The sequence below is a fragment of the Oncorhynchus mykiss genome, chromosome 10 (genome assembly GCF_013265735.2).
Source record: "Oncorhynchus mykiss isolate Arlee chromosome 10, USDA_OmykA_1.1, whole genome shotgun sequence".
Taxonomy (NCBI): Eukaryota; Metazoa; Chordata; class Actinopteri; order Salmoniformes; family Salmonidae; genus Oncorhynchus; species Oncorhynchus mykiss.
Genome location: NC_048574.1, coordinates 22219294 through 22245762, shown reverse-complemented (window position 1 = coordinate 22245762; position 26469 = coordinate 22219294). Strand labels below are relative to the sequence as shown.

Genomic DNA, 26469 nt, shown 5'->3' with positions numbered 1-26469 from the left:
CCGTCAAGGCTGCCACTAAATAGGGAAATTGTGATTCAAAGCAGCAAATCAGGACGTCGATAAATTTCGTCTGTCAGCTGGCTTCAGAAGTATCATATGTCTTTTTTTTTATGCCTATTAGTTTTTTCAGGGATCCTCACTTCAATCATGTGTTTGAGTGTACCAGTGCATTTAAGCACCAGGCAAATCAAGTGCCCCAAATGTGTCATTGAGATATTAGCTTTAAAAATATTTAGTCATCTAGCATCCGTTATAGATCCTGACATCAATGATCTGTTTGGCTTAATCTCTCACTTAGAGTAAACATCATACTGACATGTTTTGAGAACATCACTATTTTGTCCGATTCACTCCTAAGGCCAAATCGAGCCAAGCCAAGCAGAGCTGTATTGGCTGCTGTAAAGAACAATGTGAAAAGAAAATATCTGTGCCATGCAGAACGGTTCAGGTCAGCCCTACAGTGTGAATCAATCTTTGGGAGAGTAGGCCTAAATATTTGTGCGTGGGTTTTACACCTTTTGTAATGGAAGTCAGCTCTTGCTCACATTGCTCTGTGTTTTCACCATCAACCTGACTCCCCCACTGTAGGTTTTGTTCAATATTCAGGGCTCCTCTGTAAAAGAGACCTTGGTCTCAGTATGACTCCGCGATAAAATAAAGGTTAAATAAAAATACAATAAAAATAAGTGTCCTGCGTTACTTGGCTGTTGGCCACCAAAAAACACTAATGAACAGTTCAATACACTGTCTCTCTTTGGTCCCCTATGCCATGGCTAATGGCTTGTGTCTCTCTCCACTATACCCACCAAACTTCTCCCACATTACCTATCTCTCCCATCTCACATCGGCCTCCCACATCATTAGCGAGCCATGCTACACTAGCCATGCTACACTGTGTTTCATGCACAATCACTCTATCCTCACATTATTAAACCAGTCGCATACCTGATGAAGCCTGAACGAGACATGTATTCCCAGTTTGTATCACTTCCCTGTTCCCTCTCATCTTCTCATTTCCAAACTTAGATGTGTGATTTCTTATCTCAACATGGAGCATTGTCACACTCCACGACCGTTCCTGTCGAGAGGGAGCTCTGGAACGCCTTCCCGGTAGGATCATTATTAATTATCATCAGGTACAATTAGCGGGCTGATGCAACACCACCCCAGGAATTTCACATCCTGCCGTGTAGCTCTCGTCTATGATGTCTGCGCCTCAACTCTATAGTTGATAAGGGTGGGCATGTTCTTGACAAGAATAACATGCTATTGCCACAAGTGAGGAAATCGAGTGTGCCTTGTTACGTGATGGGTGCCAAAACTAGGTCAATTCAAAAAGGGTTTTCCAGCTTGATTTTAGGAAGGTAGACTGTAGTGAAATAATACATCTTGATATTCACAATGATATGCACAATAGTTATCGGTTTTTATAGAGGTAGGTTTTTTCATGCATTTATTTTTCTATAGGCTAATGGCTTTATTATCAGATTATTCTAAATGTTTGGCAGTTGTGTGATTTGATAATGCACATGAAAAAACATTGCCTGGGGACCTATTGATTGTAATCAACAACTTTTAAATTGAACAAGCTTCTCAAGTAATATTACCTATTATATGTAGCTATTGCTCGTGCCAGGTATAGCAATATACCTCAGAGGCATTATTCCTCAGTGCTGACACTCCATGCTTAACTAACTGCCCACAATTCGCAAAGTCAAGCCTGCCACTCTATGTGTAAATGTGTGTAAATCTTATCGACGTCTCTTAGTTCTGGTACAAAGGATGTTTTCAAATGCTCTGATCAGATATGGAAGAGAACGAAAAGCCAGCCAGGGAATGGATCGGCTCTGCCACTAGTCTTTAGCTCTGACAGGTATGTATCTTTGTCTCAAAACCCCCAGACAACAACTTCAGACAGACAGAAAGACCAATACCCAATGAAGCAGTAATCACTCCAGCCCATCTCAGGGGTGAGGAATTATATCAGAGTAATTGATTGGCAGTCAGTAATCAAAACCTCTCAGTAATTAGACCCTGTCTGGGCGATGACTGTCCTAATGAAGATATATTTGTACTGTAAAGAGCTGAGGCGATTCATCTCCCAGATCCTCGTTAAAGATCAGGATGCAGAAGGCGGTTCAGGGAGGCATGTGATGATAAGTCAGGCAGAACCGCGTAACCATGGTGACCCGTTACTTATCCGCAAGCTGATTGGGGTGGATTCCGCCCCATCCCAGTGCGAGATGACATTGAGCGAGCAAGACTAGAGCATAGCTGCTTTATATTGGCATTTTATAATGGTTGCTCGATACACAATCAAAATCATTCAGTTTTCTCTTTATGCGCAGTAATGTCCCTTAATATCTGGATGTCATTCCCTAAATTGGCTCTTGATAAGTAATTTCCTTCTTCTGAAAGGCAAAAACAATGTTCTGTGAATTTCCCTGTCATATCACTGTTCGAAGAAGTATCAGAATATGCTCTGATTCTGTAGTTAACACTGCTAGGAATAAATATTTTGAAGAGTAATGGCCTACTTAATGCATTGGTAGTTCAAAAAATAGTATTAAGCTTTATTGCCTCATTCATAATTCAATATACTGTAATATTCAAGAGGGAATCTCAATTAGTAAGTGATACCGAACCATATGACCCCTGAAATCATTGACTAATTACACTGTTTTTACTGCAGTCTTATTGTATGATGTGGTAAAGATTGGTTTCTGCTCCGAGATTGTTTTAATTGGTTCGGTTATCAACTGGCACAGCTTCACAGATACAGTGAAGTAGTAGGCTAGTGTGTAGCGAAACCAATTCAGTAACCATCTGGTGTTCAGTAGGGCTCAGGCATTTATCCAATGCCTGTTTTCTTACTGGACACTTTCAGGTATTATATCCCCATTTCACTCCCCGTTTCAAAATGTTTTCTCCTGTCTAGTGCCTACTGAATACAACTCAGGTCTCCAATTATCCACTAGCTGTAACAATATCATTTCCATCACAATATGTGCCTCTGACCTCTATGGAAAAGGTTTGTCCATTAGGATATAATAAAAGTCATTGAACTGGTGACCAGTTCTCATAATGTAGGCCTATTATTAATGAAATAAGGAGGATAATTGAGAGAGCAATTTCACTTTACAAGGCTTTTGAAAATATCCCCCAAATTGGACAGGTGGGGAAATTACAAGTCAATCTAATACATTAGAGTCAAATTCATTAAACAAGAGCTGACAAATATATAGCTTGTTTGTATTTTTCTGTCATTTGAAAAAGGTCTTATGATTTTTATTTATGACAACAGATCCCAGATTGGACTTGTTTAGTCATTGCATGGTAATGGAGTGACAGAATAGTGCGTAGTGAGGTATAATAATTGGGAATGCTTCTACCAATGACAACAGAGATCCATACAATAGAATGACAACCGAGATCCATACAATATAATAACAACCGAGATCCATACAATATAATAACAACAGAGATCCATACAATATAATAACAACCGAGATCCATACAATATAATAGCAACAGAGATCCATCCATACAATAGCTCTTGATGAAAAGCTGTGATAGACATAATTTATTCACAATTCATGATTATCTTGATCTATACTACACACAGTACTTACATCATTAAGCCTTATATTAGCCAATATTAAGCCAACAAATATTGATAACTGCGTTGACAGGCTTTGACAGCATTTAGCTATACGTGTCTACGTTTCCAATTAACATGGTGAGATGTACAGTATGATTAACAAGGCTCCCTTACAGACAGTTGATTTCTTGTCTAGGAATCACATTTTCTGTACACTTGCATGTGCTATTGTTTTTGATGCCCAGAGCATTGAGTTGAGGCCAGACTTCTCAATGAGAGGAATCTTTTCAGAAACGTTGGTTTTTATTGTACATATTGGTTATTAAATAAAGAACTAATACATTTTTTTTGACTTGGTTCATCAGAGGTTATGTGAAACAGCAACTTGTGATGTAATAGTGCTACAAAGTGGATTCAGAGTTACAGGCTGATGTTTATTGTCATGAGTCTTGCCCTGGAGGAAGAATTGAGCGGTTTCCGCTAGATGGGCTAGCTGCTAAAAGTACAAATTGGCTATTATCGTAAAAATTCATGAAAATAAAATGTGCTTTTTGGTCTTTATTTAAGGTTAGGTGTAGGCATTAGGGTTAGCCGTGTGGTTAAGGTTAGGTTTAAAATCAGATTTTATGACCAGCTAGTGACCACTAGTGCAGAGCTACCTCCAGTATATGAGTCATATCAATAAATGCCAAACTGCTTCAGAGTTACTGGTTTCATTTCCAGGTAATGTTGTACCTAACTCTTAACTGCACCATTTTCCAGTGTCCTAGTCTGCCCTGCAAAAATATGACATCTAAATAGTGAGGTTATGAAAGAACCAGGGTATAAATCACTTGACGTGAGTTTACTGTGTGCCTGTGTGTGAATATGCCTCTATCCTGCTAGGAGAATGTGTTGTCTTCTTCTCTCTGCTATACAGTAGTAGCTAAGTCCCCAGTGCACTCTCATTATTTTCAATATAACCACTCCTTATCAAGTGTGTCAGCAGGCTCCTAATTGGTTTATGCAGACAAAAGTCATAATCAACGCTTTGAAACCTATTAGGGGCCATTCCATCTGGCAATGATTGCATATCACAATTAGATGTGTTGACAAACATGAATAATGGTCAATGGTTTATTATGAAATCATTAGCACTCGGAAATCTCATTATAAGTGGAATGTCATCCTATAATGCGTTGATATTCATTTACTGCGAACCACAGGGCCAGAAATGAGCTAAAGCTACAGACAACCCTGTTCCCCTTAGCCAGCTTAGCAAGCAGAATGGACTATGGAAATACAGAGCATACAACAAGGCAAACCATGGCATTAATCATAGGACAGACTTCAGATCAGATTTGTGTTATAGTATGTGAAGGACCATTTCAACTGACTGAGTAAGATATTGTTGACGCAGTTTAGCAGGACCATGTTTGGTTTAGGAATATCATAAACATATTATGCTTTCACTTTAGTGATCTATTATTCATCATGTCTTATACATACAGCTAGCCATACTTTATTTCACCCCATAGCTAAGGGATGACGTCTTATAAAGAAACCCTACTATTCCCTTTAAAGTTCACCGTTTTTCATCAGAGCCACATATATAACAAATGTAGTGCACTATACAGGCAATAGTCATTTGAGACACATCCTTGGACAGCTTCCATGCCTGAACAAGCCTCCTCATCTCTGTTATTTTATACTATGTGTGCATTTCCATTTCTACACTCTATTTGCTCTGTTTATCTTCAGAGATTTCCATGGCAACCTGGTGGTCATTATTAAGGACAGAGTACAGTACAGTCTGTCTGATTTAAAATGACATACTGTATGTTGCTTTGGCAAGGACATAACAAAAGAAAACACTGAACTTGACATTGTCAGCACAAACAAAGCTATGATGCACCTATATGGAGAGAAGGGTGGAATCTGCATTGTAGCTTTAGCTAGTGATCTATTGACATACATTTTTGAGATATTTCTCATAATGTGTTTCTAGAGAAAAGGGCACGACTATAAGACATCAAAGACAACCTCTCTGTTTCCCAAAAACTGAAGTGAAAGTGTGTTCTGTCACTTTAATTCTGGGGACAGATGGTAATTGGGTGAGGCTATGGTTGTTAATATTTAGGGTGCATAATAAACGGCCACTTGAGCTTGAAAGGGCATATGGCAGAACTCATATAGGAATTCAATGGCAGTTTGGAACAGAAGGGCAATGTCCACCTCAACTTTTAGCCTGATAAAACAGACACCCCTGCATAATAGATGGCCGTTCAAGACTGACTTGAGGATATTATGTCGTTTTTGGTGATTTATGGATAGTTGGTCATCTGGGAACGGCTTTGACTGTTGATTCAAGATGGAGCAGAAGATGAAGTGATGCTTGCTGTTCTGAATTCACACCAACTCATTAAAACACACACAGTAGAATGTCAAGTACTCATTAAACAGTATAGCTTAAAAAGTGTAACAATAAAACATTGTTAAGTGTTGTGATGTACTGTATATAATATATGACAGGGAGGGCAACTTTGATGGAGGTGGTGGCCACAAACAATTCTACACATTTGCAATAGGGTGGAGAGAAATGTTTGCAGTTTTTAATATGAGTGAGACTGACTAAGTGAGAATAGTGAGACTGACTAACAGAATCAATGGAGGCCTCCCAGCCGGTAATTCAACCATGATAAAAGTTTAGAGAGCTGACCGCAAAACTAACTTACCAATCAAAAACATTTTTTTGCTGACATGGGCTAATTGACTGACTATCAGTGAGTGGCATAACAAGAGAAAAACTGCTGATGCAAAACCAAATTATGTCCATCCCTGATATATTGCATGATAAAGGATTAGCTTTCTTTGAGGCCTGTCTATTAAGTTCAAATCAACTGCAGTTATTCACATAGGTGGATCTGTTATCTTTGGAAATGAATACTGGCAGAAATTGGATGAATTGAGAGTAATTGACTTTAAATGCTTAAATGGTGTTGTTCCATTTCCACCGAGAATTCAAATAGCCAATGGAATCATATCCGTTAAAAATGCATTGTTCAAAATGATTGGATCCCGTTTATAATACACCAGCATCCTCCCCTCGTGAGAATAACTACACTGTACCTTTAAAAAGAAAAATAAGATTGGAGAACACATTGGGAGGGATCTTAGACCATTCCTCCATACAGAATCTTTCCAGATCCTTGATATCCTTCTTCAGCACTTGTGAACTGCCCTCTTCAATTCAAACCACAGGTTTTCAATAGAACCTCTTCAATTCAAACCACAGGTTTTCAATAGAACCTCTTCGATTCAAACCACAGGTTTTCCATAGGGTTCAATACCGGAGACTGAGATGGCTATTGCAAAATGTTGCTTTTGTGGTCGGGTGTTATTGCTTGGCGTGCTTGAGGTTATTGTCTTGCTGGAAGATTCACTTGTGTCTAAGTTTCAGCCTCCTACTAGAGGCAACCAGGTTTTAGGCTAAAAAGTGAATAATGCATATTTTGTATATGCATTGTTCTTTGAAAGGCCAAACCCACCATTGGCGTGTGTGGTCAAAAAGCTCTATTTTCATGTCATCTGACCATATCAAGGATCTGGAAAGATTCTGTATGGAGGAATGGTCTAAGATCCCTCCCAATGTGTTTTTTAATCTCATAAAACATTTTAGAAAAAGGCTCAGTGTTGTTATCCTTGCAAGGGGAGGGTGCAGGAGTATTGAAAACAGGGGATTCAATCCATTTTTTTTTATCTTAAAAAATGAATATCATTACTTGTTAAACAAAATCTCTTTCGCTGAGCAGTTTTTAAAAGCTCAGTATTTGTATTATTTATTTAATACATTTAATACTTGTATTATTTATTTAATACATTTAATACATTTAATTATTTAATAATAGTCTTTTTTGCTTCATCTTTATCAAGGGATCCAATAATTTCAGACCCCACTGTTGTCACGGAGCCTTTTTATTTCTCTATTTGGTTAGGTCAGGGTGTGATTTGGGTGGGCATTCTATGTTTTATTTTTCTTTGTTTTTGGCCGAGTGTGGTTCCCAATCAGAGGCAGCTAGCTGTCTATCGTTGTCTCTGATTGTCTCTGATTGGGGATCATACATAGGCAGCCCCATAGGCAGTCTTTGTTTGTTGCATGTGTTGCACTCCGAAGCTTTACGTTCGTTGTGTTGTTTATTGTTTTTTTTTGTGGAACATTTAATAAAGAAAATGTACGCCTACCACGCTGCACCTTGGTCCGGTCATTCTACCACTAACGACAGACGTAACAACTGTATATGGTTAAATTTAGGGCCGGGACAATACCAGTATCGCAATACTCATTAGCAGTGGTGGAAAAAGTACCCAATTTTCATACTTGAGTAAAAATGAAGATACCTTAAAAGAAAATGACTCAAGTAAAAGTGAAAGTCGCCCAGTAAAATACTACTTGAGTAAAAATCTAAAAATATTTGGTTTTAAATGTACTTAAGTATCAAAATAAAAAGTATAAATAATTTAAAATGTATTTATTTTTAGCAAACCAGACAACACAATTTTCTTGTTTTTTAAATATACGGATAGTCAGGGGCACAGTTCAACACTCAGAAACAATTTAGAAATGAAGCATTTGTTTTTAGTGAGTGTGCCAGATCAGAGGCAGTAGGGATGACCAAGTATGTTCTCTTGATAAGTGTGTGAATTAGACAATTTTCCTGTCCTGCAAGCATTCAAAATGTAATGAGTACTTTTGGGTGCCAGGTAAAATGTAAGGAGTAAAACGTACATTATTTTATTTAGGAATGTAGTGGAGTAAAAGTAAAAGTTGTAAAAATATCAATAGTAAAGTAAAGTACAGATACCAAAAACAAACTACTTAAGTAAAAAATACTTATACGTACTACTTAAGTACTTTATGCCACTGCTCATTACTATCATGACAAGGAAACAAGACATTTCTTGACAACTTAACTTCTTTAGGAAAACAGTCCTAATGTTGGAAACAAACATCATTATGTTATATCACACAATATTTTACATGCAGCTTGTTTTTAAATTACCAACGTGTTTGGTCTGCTTCATGTTTTCTTTTTTTGCAATGGAAAAATATTGCGATACTGGTATTCTCCCAGCCCCAGTGAAATTGCCACAGATCAGTTTCTGTCTATGTTGATGCTATCTCTGGGTGGTTGGGTGTGTGTGTGTGTTGATGTTTTCCCCCAAGGTGTGCTTTGTTACAACAGCAAATGTGCACTCACTCTCCACTCTCGTCAACCTATTCCATCCCCCTCTGAGAACTCGTTGGTTGATGCAAAGAAGTCCATGTGAAGTGTAATGTGGAGAGCCTTTTGTTGTCGATACTAATCTCAATAATGTTGCTAGGGCCTAGCTTATCTCTGGGGCTTTAAACCAGAGGGGGGAGGGATGAGATGGCTCTATTATTAATTTTTCCTCATGCTCTCCTAGTCGCTACCCCCCCTTTAACAATCTAATAAGCCTTCTCTCACTGTGGACAGACAGTTCCATAATGGCCTCAGGATTATAAGGGAGGCTGTTGGCTGTAATTGCAATGGGCCTCCGGCTTTGTTTGCACTTCCATCTCCCAAACTCAAATCAGCGATCAGTCACGCATCGGAGTCAAAGAAAAGCTGCATTATCCTGTTAGGTGTTTATTTATAAGTTTTTTGTTTACTTTTACAATGTACAGATGACCTATCTCCCCTGTTAATGCAATCACTTTGTTCTACATAGAACCATGCACATTAGAATAGGAAGGATTATCAATGTATGTTGAAGTGAAAATAGTAGATTTGATCTATACAGATTGAGGCTTTGTGGTTTTGTTTTGTTGTCGTACATTTTTGCAGGAACTTTAAAGATATTGTGCAGCTGTTGACAATTTCCAGTCATTTACAGTTCTATTGTTGATGGAGTATTCAAGGAAAAACAGTTTTTCATTTAAGAAATGTTGTCATTGTTTGAGTCACAATGCTGTTTTAGTGCTGTCTTCTGAAGAAAATCAAGAATGTGTTACTGAAATTAAACTTGATTAAATATGTGTTTATCAATCCCAGTGGGATTATTTTATTTGTGTGATTAATTTAGCAATTTTACATTCTAGTTGAATATTGTATGTATGCTACACTACATTATCAAAAGTATGTGGACACATTCTCGTCGAACATCTCATTCCAAAATCATGGGCATAAATATAGAGGTTTTCCAATAGATGTTGCTGCGGGGACTTGCTTCCATTCAGCCACAAGAGCATTAGTGAGGTTGGCCACTGATGTTGGGCGAATAGGCCTGGCCAGCAGTCTGTGTTCCAATTCATCCCAAAGGTGTTCGGTGGGGTTACACAGGTCAGGACTCTGTGTAGGCCAGTCAAGTTCTTCCACAGCGATCTCGACAAGCCATTTCTGTATGGACCTCGCTTTGTGCACAGGGGCATTGTCATGCTGAAACAGGAAAGGGCCTTCCCAAAACTGTTGCCACAAAGTTGGAAGCACAGAAGAGTCTAGAATCTCATTGTATTCTGTAGAGTTAAGATTTCCCTTCACTGGAACTAAGGAGCCTTGCCTGAACCATGAAAAACAGCCCCAGACCATTATTCCTCCTCTACCAAACTTTACAGTTGGCACTATGTGTTCGGGCAGGTAGTGTTGCCTGGCATCCGCCAAACCCAGATTTGTTCATCGGACTGCCAGATATTGAAGCCTGATTTGTCAGTCCAGAGAATGCGTTTCCACTGCTCCAGATTCCAATGGCGGCGAGCTTTATACCACTCCAGCTGACGCTTGGCATTGCGCTTCTTTATGGCTGAGGCATTGTTGCTCCTAGACATTTCTACTTCACAAAAACATCAGTTACAGTTGACCTAGGCAGCTCTAGCAGAGCAGAAATTTGGTGAATTTTGGAAAGGTGGCATCCTATGATGGTGCCACGTTGAAAGACACTGAGCTCTTCAGTAAGGCCATTCTACTGCCATTGTTTGTCTATGTAGATTGCATGGCTGTGTGCTTGATTTTATACACTTGTCAGCAACAGGTGTGGCTGAAATAGCCGAATCCACTCATTTGAAGGTGTGTCCACATACTTTTGTATATATAGTGTATGAATGTGTTTATCAATCACTGATATATGATTCAGTGATACATTTTTGGTGAAATATGTTATTAGTGTTTAATATATTTTTGTAGTATTGGCTAGGATTTCTATTCCATCATACCATTCAACGTTTAATGTGAAGGGCTGGATAACCTACAAATAGCCACTGGCTGACCTTGTGTGGTGTGATTCAATTGAAACTTCAAAACTATTCCTGGAATGGGTAGTGATGCAAAGTGCAACTCTGCCCTACAGTCTAGTAGTTATGTCTATGCATTTCATGCACTTGTGTTGGGCTTAAATAACCTTCTTCACATGTACAGTTAGCTATGGTACTATGTGTCAGCAAACAAGCACAAGTTGCCCTCTCAGTTATCCTTTGAGAAAGAAGCTGTGTATGTAATTCTGCCTGTGTCAGAGGTTTTTCTGATCCCTAGCAAATAGTTTTATCGCAGAGGATATCTGTTCAGCTGCACAGATGTGAACAAATTTGATTGCTCCAGTACTGTCTTACTTCAGGAATACTTGTTTGAACAGCGACAAGGAAAAACTAACTTCTTGGATAAATACAAGATAACAAATCATTCCCCCTTTTCAAGACGTCTGGCAAATAAAACAAATAAGTGTTTTGAACCACTACACAAACCCATGTGAATATTTCACATGAAGGTTTCTCCTGAAGGAGGTTCTGAATTTTCTAGGGATGATGGTGTTGATGTCAGCCAAAACCAGCCTTTCAAAGCACTTCATGGCTACAGACGTGCGTGCTACGGGGCGGGGCGGTAGTCATTTGGGCAGATTACCTTTGCGTTTTTGAGCACAGGGACTATGATGGTCTGCTTGAAATTTGTCGTTATTACAGACTCAGTCAGGGAGAGGTTGAAAATGTCAGTGAAGACACACTCCGCACATGCTCTGAGTACACGTCATGGTAATCCGTCTGGCACCGTGGCCTTGTGAATGTTGACTTGTTTAAAGGTTTTACTCACATCGGCGTGATCAGACAGTCGTCCGGAACAGCTGGTGTTCTCATGCATGCTTCAGTGTTGCTTGTCTCGAAGTGATTATAAATGGCATTTAGCCCGTCTGGTAGGCTCGCGTAACTGGGCAGCTCGTGGCTGGGTTCCCCTTTGTAGTCCGTAATAGTTTGCAAGCCCGGCCACATCCGGCGAGCGTTGGAGCCGGTGTAATTCGATTCAATCTTAGTCCTGTATTGATTCTTTGCCTGTTTGATGGTTTGTCGGAAGGCTTAGCAGGATTTATTTTAAGCGTCCGGGGTAGAGTCCCGCTCTAGCCTTTAGCTTTAGCTCTGGTTGGGGTTTGTACTGTACAGTCGGTGACTGTGGGGACTACGTCATCGATTGATGAAGCCAGTGACTGGTGTGGTGTACTCCTCAATGTCATTGGAAGAATCCCAGAACATATTCCAGTCTGTTCTATCAAAACAGTCCTGTAGCTTAGCATCTGTATCATCTGACCACGTCCTTATCGAGTGAGTCACTGGTTCTTCCTGCTTCGTTTTTTCTTGTAAGGAGGATAGAGTTATGGTCAGATTTGCCAAATGGAGGGCGAGGGAGAACTTTGTACGCGTCTCTGTGTGTGGAGTAAAGATGGTCTAGAGTTTTTTTCCCCTCTGGTTTCACATTTAGCATTCTGGTAGAAATTAGGTTAAAGGTCCCGGCCACTAGGAGCGCTGCATCTGGATGAGCATTTTCTTGTTTGTTTCTTGTCTTATACAGCTCGTTGAGTGCCGTCTTAGTGACAGCATCAGTTTGTGTAGGTAAATAGAGAGCTACGAAAAATATAGATGAGAACTCTATTGGTAAATGGTGTGGTCTACAGATTATCATGAGATACTCAACCTCAGGTGAGCTAAACCTTGAGACTTCCTTAATATTAGATTTCGTGCACCACCTGTTATTTACAAATAGACACAGACCACCACCCCTTGTCTTACCAGAGGCAGCTGTTCTATCTTGCTGATGGACCGAAAACCCCGCCAGCTATATGTTATCCTTGTCGTCGTTCAACCACGACTCTGTGAAACATATCATATTACAATGTTTAATGTCTCCTTGGTAGGATAGTCTTGATTGGAGCTCATCCATTGTGTTATCCAATGATTGCACATTGGCTAATAGGACTGATGATAGAGGGGGATTACTCACTCGCCGTCGGATCCTTACAAGGCACCCCGACCTACGTCCCAAATATCTCTGCCTCTTCTTCATACGAATCATGAGGATTTGGGCCTTGTCGGGTGTCTGAAGTAAATCCTTTGTGTTCGACTCCAGAAAGAAAAAATCTTTGTCTAGTACAAGGTGAGTAATCACTGTCCTGATATCCAGACACATTATGTACAAAATAAGTTACAAATAACGCGAAAAAGCACACAATAGCACAATTGGTTAGGAGTCCGTAAAACGCCATCCATCTCCTCTGGCGCCATCTTTGTCCTTCTTTCCGAGGCATTGTAAAGGTGTTCTTCTTTATGAGGTATTGGAAAACCACTCTGGTCTTCATGGTTGAATCTGTGCTTGATATTCACTACATGACTGAGGGACCTTACAGATGATTGTATGTGTGTGGTACAGAGATGGGATAATCATTCAAAAATCATATTAACCACTATTAACGCACACAGAGTGAGTCCATGCTACTCATTATCATCCTTTTTTGTTGTTGCCCATTCTTGTCACCAAGATGGCATAGCAGTCAGATGTCTTTTGTCCTCGTCTTGTCGTGTCCCGTATATATATATTTACAACTTTCTTCGCATACCTTTTTATATATATTTTTTATTTTCCATAAACTCATCTTCAAAACTAGCCTGTTCAAAAGAAAGTATTATTTACCTCAAATCTGTAATCCTCCATAGAAGCTAACCAGAAGCTATCCTGAAGCTAACCAGAAGCTAGCCTGAAGCTAACCAGAAGCTAGCCTGAAGCTAACCAGAAGCTAGCCTGAAGCTAATCAGAAGCTAGCCAGAAGCTAGTTAGCTTCTTTACTGGCTAATCGTTAGTATTCAGCTAACCACGGTTTGTGGTCATCAGCTATCCTTTAGCTCGAAAATCTATCGCCAGTTTTGTACGGCGCGGCTCGGACCGGAACATTCCGGACCTATTTTTCTCTCCATGTCCCCGGATTTCAACCGCAAGCTCTGGACATTTATACCTCGATCTCGCAGCTAGCTAGCTGCTATCCGTGTGACTATCGGCTTACGTCGATCCCGGAGCAAACATCAATTATTCTGGAGCTAGCCAGCTGAAGAGTTCCATCAGTCACTCCTGGGCTACAATCACCTATCCGGACCCGTTTTACTGCCAAGGCGGAGCCCCACCGAGCCTTCTCAACTGGACTACCGACGTTATCTGCCCGAGGGAGTTATCCAGCTGGCTCCTCCGTCGCAACGTTACCTGAACGGCGGTTCGCTAATCGTTAGCTGTCTTATCGGCTGCTATCTGAATAGACCTATCGGACCATTTTTTTTCTTGGGCCTCTACAACTATACTATTTTTTTTGTGAATTGGATTGATCCCCTCTACCACACAGAACCCCACTAATCCTACCGACGGAAACGCATGAGGTGGCTAAAAACAGACCTCCATCCTATGTCAGCTTGCTACCGATGGCCCGGCTAGCTGTCTGAATCATCATGACCCTAACCAACCTCACTACTCAGTGGACCCTTTTGATCACTCGACTAAGCATGCCTCTCCTTAATGTCAATATGCCTTGTCCATTGCTGTTCTGGTTGGTGTTTATTGGCTTATTTCACTGTAGAGCCTCTAGTCCTGCTCACTATACCTTATCCAACCTATTAGTTCCACCACCCACACATGCGATGACATCTCCTGGTTTCAATGATGTTTCTAGAGACAATATCTCTCTCATCATCACTCAATACCTAGGTTTACCTCCACTGTATTCACATCCTACCATATCTTTGTCTGTACATTATACCTTGAAGCTATTTTATCGCACCCAGAAACCTCCTTTTACTCTCTGTTCCAGACGTTCTAGACGACCAATTCTCATTGCTTTTCGCCGTACCCTTATCCTACTCCTCCTCTTTTCCTCTGGTGATGTAGAGGTGAATCCAGGCCCTGCAGTGCCTAGCTTCACTCCTATTTCCCAGGCGCTCTCTTTTGATGACTTCTGTAACCGTAATAGCCTTGGTTTCATGCATGTTAACATTAGAAGCCTCCTCCCTAAGTTTGTTTTATTTACTGCTTTAGCACACTCTGCCAACCCGGATGTTCTAGCTGTGTCTGAATCCTGGCTTAGGAAGACCACCAAAAATTCTGACAAGATAGAACTGCCAAAGGGGGCGGTGTTGCAATCTACTGCAACGATAGCCTGCAGAGTTTTGTCCTACTATCCAGGTCTGTACCCAAACAATTTGAACTTCTACTTTTAAAAATCCACCTCTCTAAAAACAAGTCTCTCACCGTTGCCGCCTGCTATAGACCACCCTCTGCCCCCAGCTGTGCTCTGGACACCATATGTGAACTAATTGCCCCCCCATCTATCTTCAGAGCTCGTGCTGCTAGGCGACCTAAACTGGAACATGCTTAACATCCCAGCCATCCTACAATCTAAGCTTGATGCCCTAAATCTCACACAAATTATCAATGAACCTACCAGGTACCTCCCCAAAGCCTTAAACACGGGCACCCTCATAGATATCATACTAACCAACTTACCCTCTAAATACACCTCTGCTGTCTTCAACGACCTCCACTCATCACTGTCAAATGCTCCCTGAAACACTTCAGCGAGCAAGCCTTTCTAATCGACCTGGCCGGGGTATCCTGGAAGGATATTGATCTCATCCCGTCAGAGGATGCCTGGTTATTTTTTTTAAATGCCTTCCTAACCATCTTAAATAAGCATTACGCTCTCGTTGGCTGGCCCTCGCTTCATACTCGTCGCCAAACCCACTGGCTCCATGTCATCTACAAGACCCTGCTAGGTAAAGTCCCCCCTTATCTCAGCTCGCTGGTCACCATAGCATCACCCACCTGTAGCACGCGCTCCAGCAGGTATATCGCTCTGGTCACCCCCAAAACCAATTCTTTCTTTGGCCGCCTCTCCTTCCAGTTTTCTGCTGCCAATGACTGGAACGAACTACAAAAATCTCTGAAACTGGAAACACTTATCTCCCTCACTAGCTTTAAGCACCAGCTGTCAGAGCAGCTCTCAGATTACTGCACCTGTACATAGCCCACCTATAATTTAGCCCAAACAACTACCTCTTTCCCTACTGTATTTATTTATTTTATTTATTTATTTATTTTGCTCTTTTGCACCCCATTATTTTTATTTCTACTTTGCACATTCTTCCACTGCAAATCTACCATTCCAGTGTTTTACTTGCTATACTGTATTTACTTTGCCACCATGGCCTTTTTTTGCCTTTACCTCCCTTATATCACCTCATTTGCTCACATCGTTTATAGACCTGTTTCTACTGTATTATTGACTGTATGTTTGTTTTACTCCATGTGTAAATCTGTGTCGTTGTATGTGTCGAACTGCTTTGCTTTATCTTGGCCAGGTCGCAATTGTAATGAGAACTTGTTCTCAACTTGCCTACCTGGTTAAATAAATGTGAAATAAAAAAATAAATAATTATGTGACTTGTTAAGCACATTTTACTCCTGAACATACTTAGTCTTGCTGTAGCAAAGGGGTTGAATACTTATAGACTTAAGACATTTCAGCTTTAAATGTGTTATTAAGTTGTACAATTCAGGCTGTAACACAACACTATTTGGAAAAGTTATGGGGTGTAAATATTTTCTGAAGGCACTGCACCATGTAAATGGTGCCATGTTTCCTTGGGTTTGCAGATACAAAGGAGTGACTGAATCACGAATCTTAAGACATTACCCAAACTTTTAATTATTTTATCGACTTGACTGAAAATACAGGCATAACCGATTCTGCCATCTGCATTATCATAGGTTAACCTTGCCATCACTCACCCGATCACCGCCTGCAACCATAAAATAACACAGTAATGGCCAATAACTCAATTTCCACTTCTTCGCCTCAATCTGCATAATGTAGATAGAAACACATTATAAAATGTTAAATTATCTGTACTTCCATTTCCCATGGCCCAGCACATTAAAGTTAAAAGAAACAACCCAGCCAGGACAACCTTTCCAGTCAGTCCCTTGTCAGCTGCAGCAGCAGTAGCTGTTGGTGGGACCAGGGCTTGGGGAAAGTAATGAGATCATGCTAATGTCGAGATATTGCTGTATGTGACATTTCAGCTGATTGGGAATGGGTTATCTCCAAGTAAAGGTGCCGCTCCATTTCAGTCTCAGCCCCATTGCCTCCTGCTCTCTCTCTCTCTCTCACACACACACTCACACACACACACACACACACACACACACACACACACACACACACACACACACACACACACACACACACACACACACACACACACACAGAGAGAGAGAGGAGAAATAACTGATACCGGCAAGTTTCTTTGAATAGCAAGACCTTAGAGACTTTATGATGTCCCTCGCGGGAGCAGTGGGTAGAGATTAAACCACAGTACTGCTGATGTCTGGGGAAATTTAATTTTATGTGATGTGTGTTGACATTTGATAACATATTGAGGGCCAGTGTTTCTGTAATGTGGTACCTGCTGCTGTTGTGTACAAGACACAGCTACTGTAACTCTTGAGAATTTCCACCTTGAGTGGCTCCTTCTTTCAAATGTTCAACCAACAGGTGTAGAAATATCACGTTGTAGTGTCTGATGTATAGCCTACACGCTACCTTGGTCAATGCTGCAGACCATTTGAAAGGGTGATTTCTATGCATCTTGAATCTCACACCTGTTTAACCTGGTTGCAAGTAACGTTTCATGCTCGCTAGACCGTTAGAAAACAGAAGTATGTTTGCATATGTGTGTGTCGAATTCAAGAGCTGCTGCTGCTATGAATCTATTATGGTTCTTTGTTATATTAAAAATATAAAAATATAAAAAGCACAACATAACAACACCATTACAAATTCTTTGTTTTATTTAGGCAATGTTAAAAGATGAACATTTCGGCCTTCATTGGCCTTCATCAGAAGGCGAAACATTAAATAAAACAAGTAATGTTTGATGGTGAGCAAGTGTTGCACCTTTTCCTTTTCAATTATGATTATATTTTTGAATTGCACCTCGACTCACCTTAGTTGAGCACACTCCACTTCTTTCCAACTTTGTCATGTGGCTTTTTGGGATATATTTTAGATGAAAAATAAATATAAAAAAATATAGAAACTGCACTTCAATCGTGGGGGGTTTGGTAATACTTTATGCACCTCTGTATGCTTTCTATTTTTAAAAACAGATGTTATTGTGTTATTTTTCAGGACACAAATTTGTCACTGAAGGGGAATATGTTGATATGACAGCGATCACTAAAGAACAGTCGGGATCGTATGAATGCATCTCCTCCAATGACATCTCAGCCCCAGATGTGAAGACAGTGAAAGTCACAGTCAATTGTAAGCATGAAAACAAACAATGATGCCAAGCACCACAACACTTAAACAAAGCTAAATGGTCATCTTATTTGTTGCTATTTTATCAGCCACATGGTTTTCCCAGGAAGTTGTTGATCCAAGCTTGTTTTAAAAGCTTATAATAAAAAAAGTATTTAACTAGGCAAATCAGTTAAAAACACATTATTATTTACAATGACTGCCTACCCCAGTGAAACCCAGATGACACCGGGCCAAATCACAGCCGAATGTGATACAGCCTGGATTCAAACCAGGGACTGTAGTGACACCTCTTGCACTGAGATGCAGTTCCTTAGACTGCTGCGCCACTCAGGAGCACAGTTTTTTTTAATTAGTGTTATTAAGATAATTTTAGATGCCTCTTGTTAGTTTAGCATGCTAGCTCGAGTGTACATTGTTATCAACAGAAAATATACTGACGCACCTTACAGATTATTCAGGATAGTAGATACTTCACCTGTTTGAAACAGTTCACTTTAAAGGACATCAAAGTAATGGTTATCAGGTAGTTAGACACAGCAATATGACATCATACACAGCGGAAATAATTCTTGCCTGCAGAAATCAAAAGCATAATTTCAATCTGTCAAGACTGCCAAAACAGGCTATTTCCAATGTGCTCCCTCCTGTGAGGAATACCCACATTAGGAAGACCCAATAGTGGCAGATTTTTGTTGTTGTTGATTTCTGTAAGCAGGATGTTGCCCTGCTGTATGTGATGATGTCATGTTGCTGAGTCTATTTTTAATAAATGTATATGCACTGCTATAAAACTCATTAAATAACCTCAATTTCATACATCTTACAGATGCTCCCTTCATTTTGAAGGCTGGGAGTACAGGTACCCCAGTGGGCCAAAAAGGGGTGCTCCAATGTGAGGCCTCTGCTGTTCCTGGTGCAGATTTTGAGTGGTACAAAGAGGACCGCAGGTAAGTCCTAATAGATCTTTTAGAAAAGAGTCTAGGTTTTAAGGGTCTCAGTTTTGGCCTTTGTTGGTTGTAAGGAGATGTAAATCCCACAGTTGTTTTTATTCTCCACTGGCAAAATGTAATTTTGTCTCACTAAGAACCGACTATTAAAAGTACTTTCTTTGGAGAACAATTTCTAATCTAAACCATCACGGCCACCAAAGGCGAGTTGCATTTCTTTGCATAATTCGTTTCTGTCAATGGGCTGCGTTGCTTGGACAACCTCTGAGAAAGTACAGGGTTTTTTATAATGAATGACTACGCTTCAAAAAATTATTGTTTCCCAAAGAACTGGCACAAGCCAGTGAAGCGTGGGGAATATTAGCAGTGCAGCCAAAGAGAAAATGTTACACAACGCAGGTTGTTGTACAGCGATGCAGAGCAGTCGTCTCAGCACGACCTAATGAGCTGTGTTTGGTTTTAGGGCTTTAAGTATTTTTGTCCATAGGTTCCCGAGACTAATAGTCTTTACCAACTGTAGCATTCGTACTTGTGCTGAACCCTTCAAGGACATACACAAATGCCAACACAGCAACGACCTCAATGGCACTTGTTCAGTCAAACCTGACTGGATTATACTGACATTGTTTACAGACTACACCTTCAAATCGTATCCCCTAATGCAGTGGTTCTCAACTGGTTTTGCCTCATGACCAAAATTGAACCAGTTTGTCTCAGTCGCGATCCAATATTCGCATCCCATTTTTCTGCGGCCAAAATGAAATCTGGAAAACTATTTTTTTATGGTATTAGGATAATCAATTTCAATTTTGCCCATATGAATGTTAAGATCACTGGCTTGAGACCAGCTGCTAACAACTGTACAGTAAATTGAAAATATTGTGATTGAAGAAAAATAGTTCAGAGGTCAAATTATTTAAAATATATATTTTAGGTTCATTGTAATTTCTACACACTTTCTAACTGGTTTTAGTAATTTAAGTTCAGACAGGAGTATTTTTCATAAACTTTTTTTATTATTATTTCTCTCTGTTTTTTTACTCAGACACAACCCATTCAAAACCTCCCCCATCAGTTGAGATTCGCTGGCCAAATTTGATTGTTATAAGATATACCCTTCAATTTCACGGGTATGGGGATTTATTATTGATAAACATATAGATATGGGATTACAGAATTAATATTTTAAGAATGTATTTTCTTCTTTACAGACTCCTAAATGGACTGAATGGGATTAAGATAGAGAACCAAGGTAAACAATCCATGCTTATGTTTTTGAATGTTTCTGAAGAGGACTATGGAAACTACACGTGTGTGGCCATGAACACCATGGGGATCACCAATGCAAGCATAATCCTCTATGGTAAGACTGCCTACTGTTACTGTTGTAGAACAATATCGCTGTAATATATGTTATTGTGTGCACTGGGATGCAATTATAGCAATTATAGATGCAATAATATAAATATATTATTGGGGCGGCAGGTAGCCTAGTGGTTAGAGCGTTGGGCCAGTAACCAAAAGGTTAAGAATTTGTTCTTAACTGACTTGCCTAGTTAAAAATATCTATATATACAGTTGAAGTCAAAAGTTTACATACACCTTAGCCAAATACATTTGAACTCAGTTTTTAATTAATCCTAGTAAAAATTCACTGTCTTAGGTCAGTTAGGATCACCACTTTATTGTAAGAATGTGAAATATCAGAATAATAGTAGAGAGAAAGATTTATTTCCACTTTTATTGCTTTCCTCATATTCCCAGTGGGTCAGAAGTTTACATATACTCAATTAGTATTTGATAGCATTACCTTTAAATTGTTTAACTTGGGTCAAACGTTTTGGTTAGCCTTCCACAAGCTTCCCACAATAAGTTGGGTGAATTTTGGCCCACTCCTCCTGACAGAGCTGGTGTAACTGAGTCAGGTTTGTAGGCCTCCTTGCTCGCACACGCTTTTTCTGTTTTGCTCACCAATGTTCTATATGTTTGAGTCAGGACTTTATGGTGGCCACTCCAATACCTTGACTTTGTTGTCCTTAAGCCATTTTTCAACAACTTTGGAAGTATGTTTGGGGTCACTTTCCATTTGGAAGACCCATTTGCGACCAAGCTTTAACTTCCTGACTGATGTCTTGAGATGTTGCTTCAATATATCCACATCATTTTCCTGCCTCATGATGCCATCTATTTTGTGAAGTGCACCAGTCCCTCCTGCCACAAAGCACCCCCACAACATGATGCTGCCACCCCCATGCTTCACAGTTGGGATGGTGTTCTTTGGCTTGCAAGCCTCCCCCTTTTTCCTCCAAACATAACGATGGTCATTATGGCCAAAAAGTGCTATTTTTGTTTCATCAGACCAGAGGACATTTCTCCAAAAAGTACGATCTTTGTTCCCATGTGCAGTTGCACGCTTTTTATGGCGGTTTTGAAGCAGTGGCTTCTTCCTTGCTGAGCGGCCTTTCAGGTTATGTCGATATAGGACTCGTTTTACTGTGGATAGAGTTACTCTTGTACCTGTTTCCTCCAGCATCTTCACAAGGTCCTTTGCTGTTGTTCTGGGATTGATGCACTTTTCTCTAGGAGACAACATGTCTCCTTCCTGAGCGGTATGACGGATGTGTGGTCCCATGGTGTTTATACTTGCGTACTATTTTTTGTACAGATGAATGTGGTACCTTCAGGCATTTGAAAATTGCTCCCAAGGATAAACCAGACTTGTGGAGGTCTACAATTTTTTTTCTGAGGTCTTGGCTGATTTCTTTTGATTTTCCCATGATGTCAAGCAAAGAGGCACTTAGTTTGAAGGTATGCCTTGAAATACATCCACAGGTACACCTCCAATTGACTCAAAATATTTCAATTAGCCTATCAGAAGCCTCCAAAGACATGACATAATTTTCTGGAATTTTCCAAAATGTTTAAAGGCATAGTCAACTTAGTGTATGTTAACTTCTGACCCACTGGAATTGTGATACAGAGAAATAAGTGAAATAATCTGTCTGTAAACAATTGTTGGAAAAATTACTTGTGTCATGCACAAAGTCGATGTCCTAACCAACTTGCCAAAATTATAGGTTGTTAACAAGACATTTGTGGAGTGGTTGAAAAACGAGTTTTAATGACTACAACCTAAGTGTATGTAAACTTCCGACTTCAACTGTATATTGTGTGGTTTTGTGACAATGACCACAAGAGCAGCTGCGGCTGCAGTTAAACCTCCAACATTGCCTAAACAAAAGCAATGATATGCTGTGCAGTTGTCAGTAACTGCGGGTTAACGCTGATCTGAATCAATCTTGGCCTAAATGTAGATGTGTCTGTCTGTGGGGTGGGGTGTAATGCAAATAGATACATTTTGTTTGTCAGTGGTCTTATTAATCTGTGGGAGAATACTCCACAGTGAACCAAACTTGCAGTTATGTAATGTAGAATAAAGCCATAAATTAACATTGTTACTATAAATAGGACAAAAAGCAGCAACTTATTTTGATTATCTCTAGGGGCATATAATGTGAAAGAGCTGAGCCTCGTTGGATACAATAGCTATTGAGCGAATACAATAGCTCAGTATACAAATTTGTTCTTAGGGTAGCATTTCAGGTCATCCACAATGTTTGGTCAACTTTTCCTCTGACTGCAGTTCCAGCAGTTTACAAAGACTAACAGACTGCAAGAAAAACACATTAAGAAGCCATTTTAGTCATCCTACACTATTCTATTCTCAACGTTATAAAGGCCCATCATGAAAAATCAAATCTAGCCTCAGTCGTGCTCCTCAGTTCACATGCCAAGGGATTTGGGGGAATGTTTGTTTTGTACTGCTTGCTTCTTTTTGATCATCAAAGGGGATAGAATGCCATGTCATCTCTGATATGAATGATGTGTTTGCGTGGAAAAAGCTATTTGAGATCCTTGCTATGCTTTGTTAAGATGACCAGTGTCTGATGGACCTTGTGTTCAGTTTTCAAAGGAACCAGTCCTATTCAATGTGCAGGAGGAATCCATCTTGTTGGTTCTATGCCTATCGTTACTGCTGATGATGACCTCTTTGCAGTCCATCCCCTAAATTACATTTCAGGAGAGGGCTGTAAAGCCAACAATCAGGCATCTAAAGTTGTAAGTTAAAGCCGATAGAACCCGCACTGGTTTAGTTGTGGAGGGGAAGATAGGTATAAGAAGCACTGCCTCTTGAGATGCCTTAGTGACGTTAATATCAAACTATTTTTCCCAACAGGTCCCGGGACTATGATGCATGATGTGAACAGGGCTGCCCTGTCGACCCACTGCTCCTTTTGCCTCCTGCTGACTGTTTTCTTGTTGTTCCTGCTCAAGTTTTGATGCAACACGGTTCATCCTCAGCTTTACTCAGCACTGAACAACAACAAGACTCTTGGTCCCAGAAGAAGAAAAGTAACAAAAGGAACTACCAATAACATCGTTGGTTCACCCTTCTTCTTTTTTTTTGGTGTGCATTGGCGGTATGTCTTCATTTGGACAAAAACCAGAAGACGGGACACGTCTAGGGTGGTGGGGAGGGAGAGGGTCGACATGGATGCTGATCTGAGGTGATGGTAGTACTACAGAGTTTGTGTCAATCTAAACTTTTATATGTAAAAAAGGGAAACAAAAAGTTCATGTATGTGTTGATAGTTGACTGGTTTTACCCAAATATTGAGGTGTACATTCGGATTACTGGTGTGTCATGTCCTGTTTGATCTCTGTACAATAACATAAGTTTTTCTTAAGTAAACAACAAAAAAATGAAAACATACATTGTGATTGTTGAATTTACTGTATTTTTACAGTTGTATGCAACAGAATAATAACAAAAACAGACCATTCAATATAAACAATGTCAACTTCAGTGTAACATAGTGTGCTATCATTTCTGAGGCAGAACAATACAATATAAAATATTTATGGAATTTTTGTCACAAATGAAGTCCAAGCACTGCAAAACAAACATGATTAAAACATAAAAAATACTGATATATTTTTTTGGGGGGGTGTCACTAAGAAGGACTGCATAGTCCAAGACTGTACATTGTCTGAAATTGGCTTACAGCTTTTTGAAAGGAAGTTGAGAATGACAAGGCTGATATACACAGGCAGAAATGTCCTATGAAAACAGGTTATTCATTGCACAAACAATTCGGTTTCCCTCTGGCTATATACTGTAGTGTCATCCCACAATATACCATTTAGCTCATGTTGGTGTCTACAAACAAAACACAAGTGGTTAAATAAAAACAACATGATGCCAACAGGATATAAACTCAGCAAAAAAATAAATGCCATCTCACTGTCAACTACGTTTATTTCTAGCAAACTTAGCATGTGTAAATATTTTTATGAACATAACAAGATTCAAAAACTGAGACATAAACTGAACAGGTTCAACAGATGTGACAAACAGAAATGGAATAATGTGTCCCTGAACAAAGGAGGGGTTAAAATCAAAAGTAACAGTCAGTATCTGGTGTGGCCACCAGCTGCATTAAGTACTGCAGTGCATCTCCTCCTCATGGACTGCACCAGATTTACCAGTTCTTGCTGTGAGATGTTACCCCACTCTTCCACCAAGGCACCTGCAAGTTCCCGGACATTTCTGGGGAGAATGGCACCTAGCCCTCACCCTCCGATCCAACAGGTCCCAGACGTGCTCAATGGGATTGAGATCCGGGCTCTTCGCTGGCCATGGCAGAACACTGACATTCCTGTCTTGCAGGAAATCAAGCACAGAACGAGCAGTATGGCTGGTGGCATTGTCATACTGGAGGGTCATGTCAGGATGAGCCTGTAGGAAGGGTACCACATGAGGGAGGAGGATGTCTTCCCTGTAACGCACAGTATTCAGATTGCCTGCAAGGACAACCAGCTCAGTCTGATCATGCTGTGACACACCACCCCAGACCATGACGTACCCTCCACCTCCAAATCGATCCCTCTCCTGAGTACAGGCCTCGGTGTAACACTCATTCCTTTGGCGATAAACACAAATCCGACCATCACCATCACAAAACTGAGACTCGTCAGTGAAGAGCACTTTTTGCCAGTCCTGTCTGGTCCAGCAATGGTGGGTTTGTGCCCATAGGTGACGTTGTTGTCGGTGATGTCTGGTGAGGACCTGCCTTACAACAGGCCTACAAGCCCTCAGTCCAGCCTCTCTCAGCCTATTGCGGACAGTCTGAGCACTGATGCAAGTATTCCTGGTGTAACTCAGGCAGTTGTTGTTGCCATCCTGTACCTGTCCCGCAGGTGTGATGTTCCAATGTACCGATCCTGTGCAGGTGTTGCCACTGTGAGAACGATCAGCTGTCCGTCCTGTCTCCCTGTTGCGCTGTCTTAGGTGTGTCAGTACGGATGTTGCAATTTATTGCCCTGGCCACATCTGCAGTCCTCATGCCTCCTTGCAGCATGCCTAAGGCACGTTCACGCAGATGAGCAGGGACCCTGGGCATCTTTCTTTTGGTGTTTGTCAAAAGTCAGTAGAAAGGCCTCTTTAGTGTCCTAAGTTTTCATAACTGTGACCTTCATTGCCTACCATCTGTAAGCTGCTAGTGTCTTAACAACCGTTCCACAGGTGCATGTTCATTAATTGTTTCTGGTTCATTGAACAAGCATTACAATGAAGATCTGTGAAGTTCTTTGGATTTTTACGAATTATCTTTTGAAAGACAAGGTCCTGAAAAAGGGATGTTTCTTTTTTTGCTGAGTTTATGTAGAAATGTGTTCTGCACTCCCCACTACATGAAGTGAAGAGAAATGAGTCATCTCTCTCTTTAAATGGTAAGACATGAGAGACCATAAACCCAGAAGTCAGCCCTCTGCATTGACCAGAGATGGATTGAAACACTGTCAATGTCAGTAGGTTAGTGTCTTTTCACTGTTTTAGGACTTTTTCAAATAAACAATGAAGCTGGTGTGTATATTGGATGTTCATAGCTGCATATCTTTTGAACAGACAAAGGTTTTTGATTTAAGAATGGTTTCCTAATTACTTTGCCTGATTACCTAAATTACTGTCACAATCAATTATAATTCTGCAAAGTGCCTAGCAGAAATTCACTGAACCACATGTGTTTCCTCCAGTTTAGAATGCTTGTTTCTCATGTACTTTACCTGCATGGTTTACTGTTTGCTATAGCATTGCCGATCCCCCATGTCATAACATATAGTGGCAACAATTTGTTTTGATCAAGTGAGTCCATGAATCGCAATGATATAACCATTATGGTGAGTAATCAACATGTCAGCTGGAGATAAGGTTTTACATTGTCCATAAATTATGAACTGTTAAAACAA

The 26469-nt window shown here is 40.3% G+C and overlaps 1 protein-coding gene across 4 annotated transcripts in view; it reads left to right on the top strand.

Moving 5' to 3' along the window:
* LOC110533514 (opioid-binding protein/cell adhesion molecule) overlaps positions 1-24149 on the top strand; it is a 345653-nt gene extending 321504 nt beyond the window's left edge. For all 4 annotated transcript variants that reach the window (XM_021617800.2, XM_036989916.1, XM_036989918.1 and 1 more), the window contains 4 exons: positions 18080-18214; positions 19041-19161; positions 20373-20524; positions 23399-24149. In XM_021617800.2, the coding sequence (XP_021473475.1) occupies positions 18080-18214; positions 19041-19161; positions 20373-20524; positions 23399-23502 (512 nt within the window). In that variant the 3' untranslated portion in view covers positions 23503-24149. The remainder of the gene's footprint in view (positions 1-18079; positions 18215-19040; positions 19162-20372; positions 20525-23398) is intronic.
* Positions 24150-26469: the final 2320 nt, after the last annotated feature.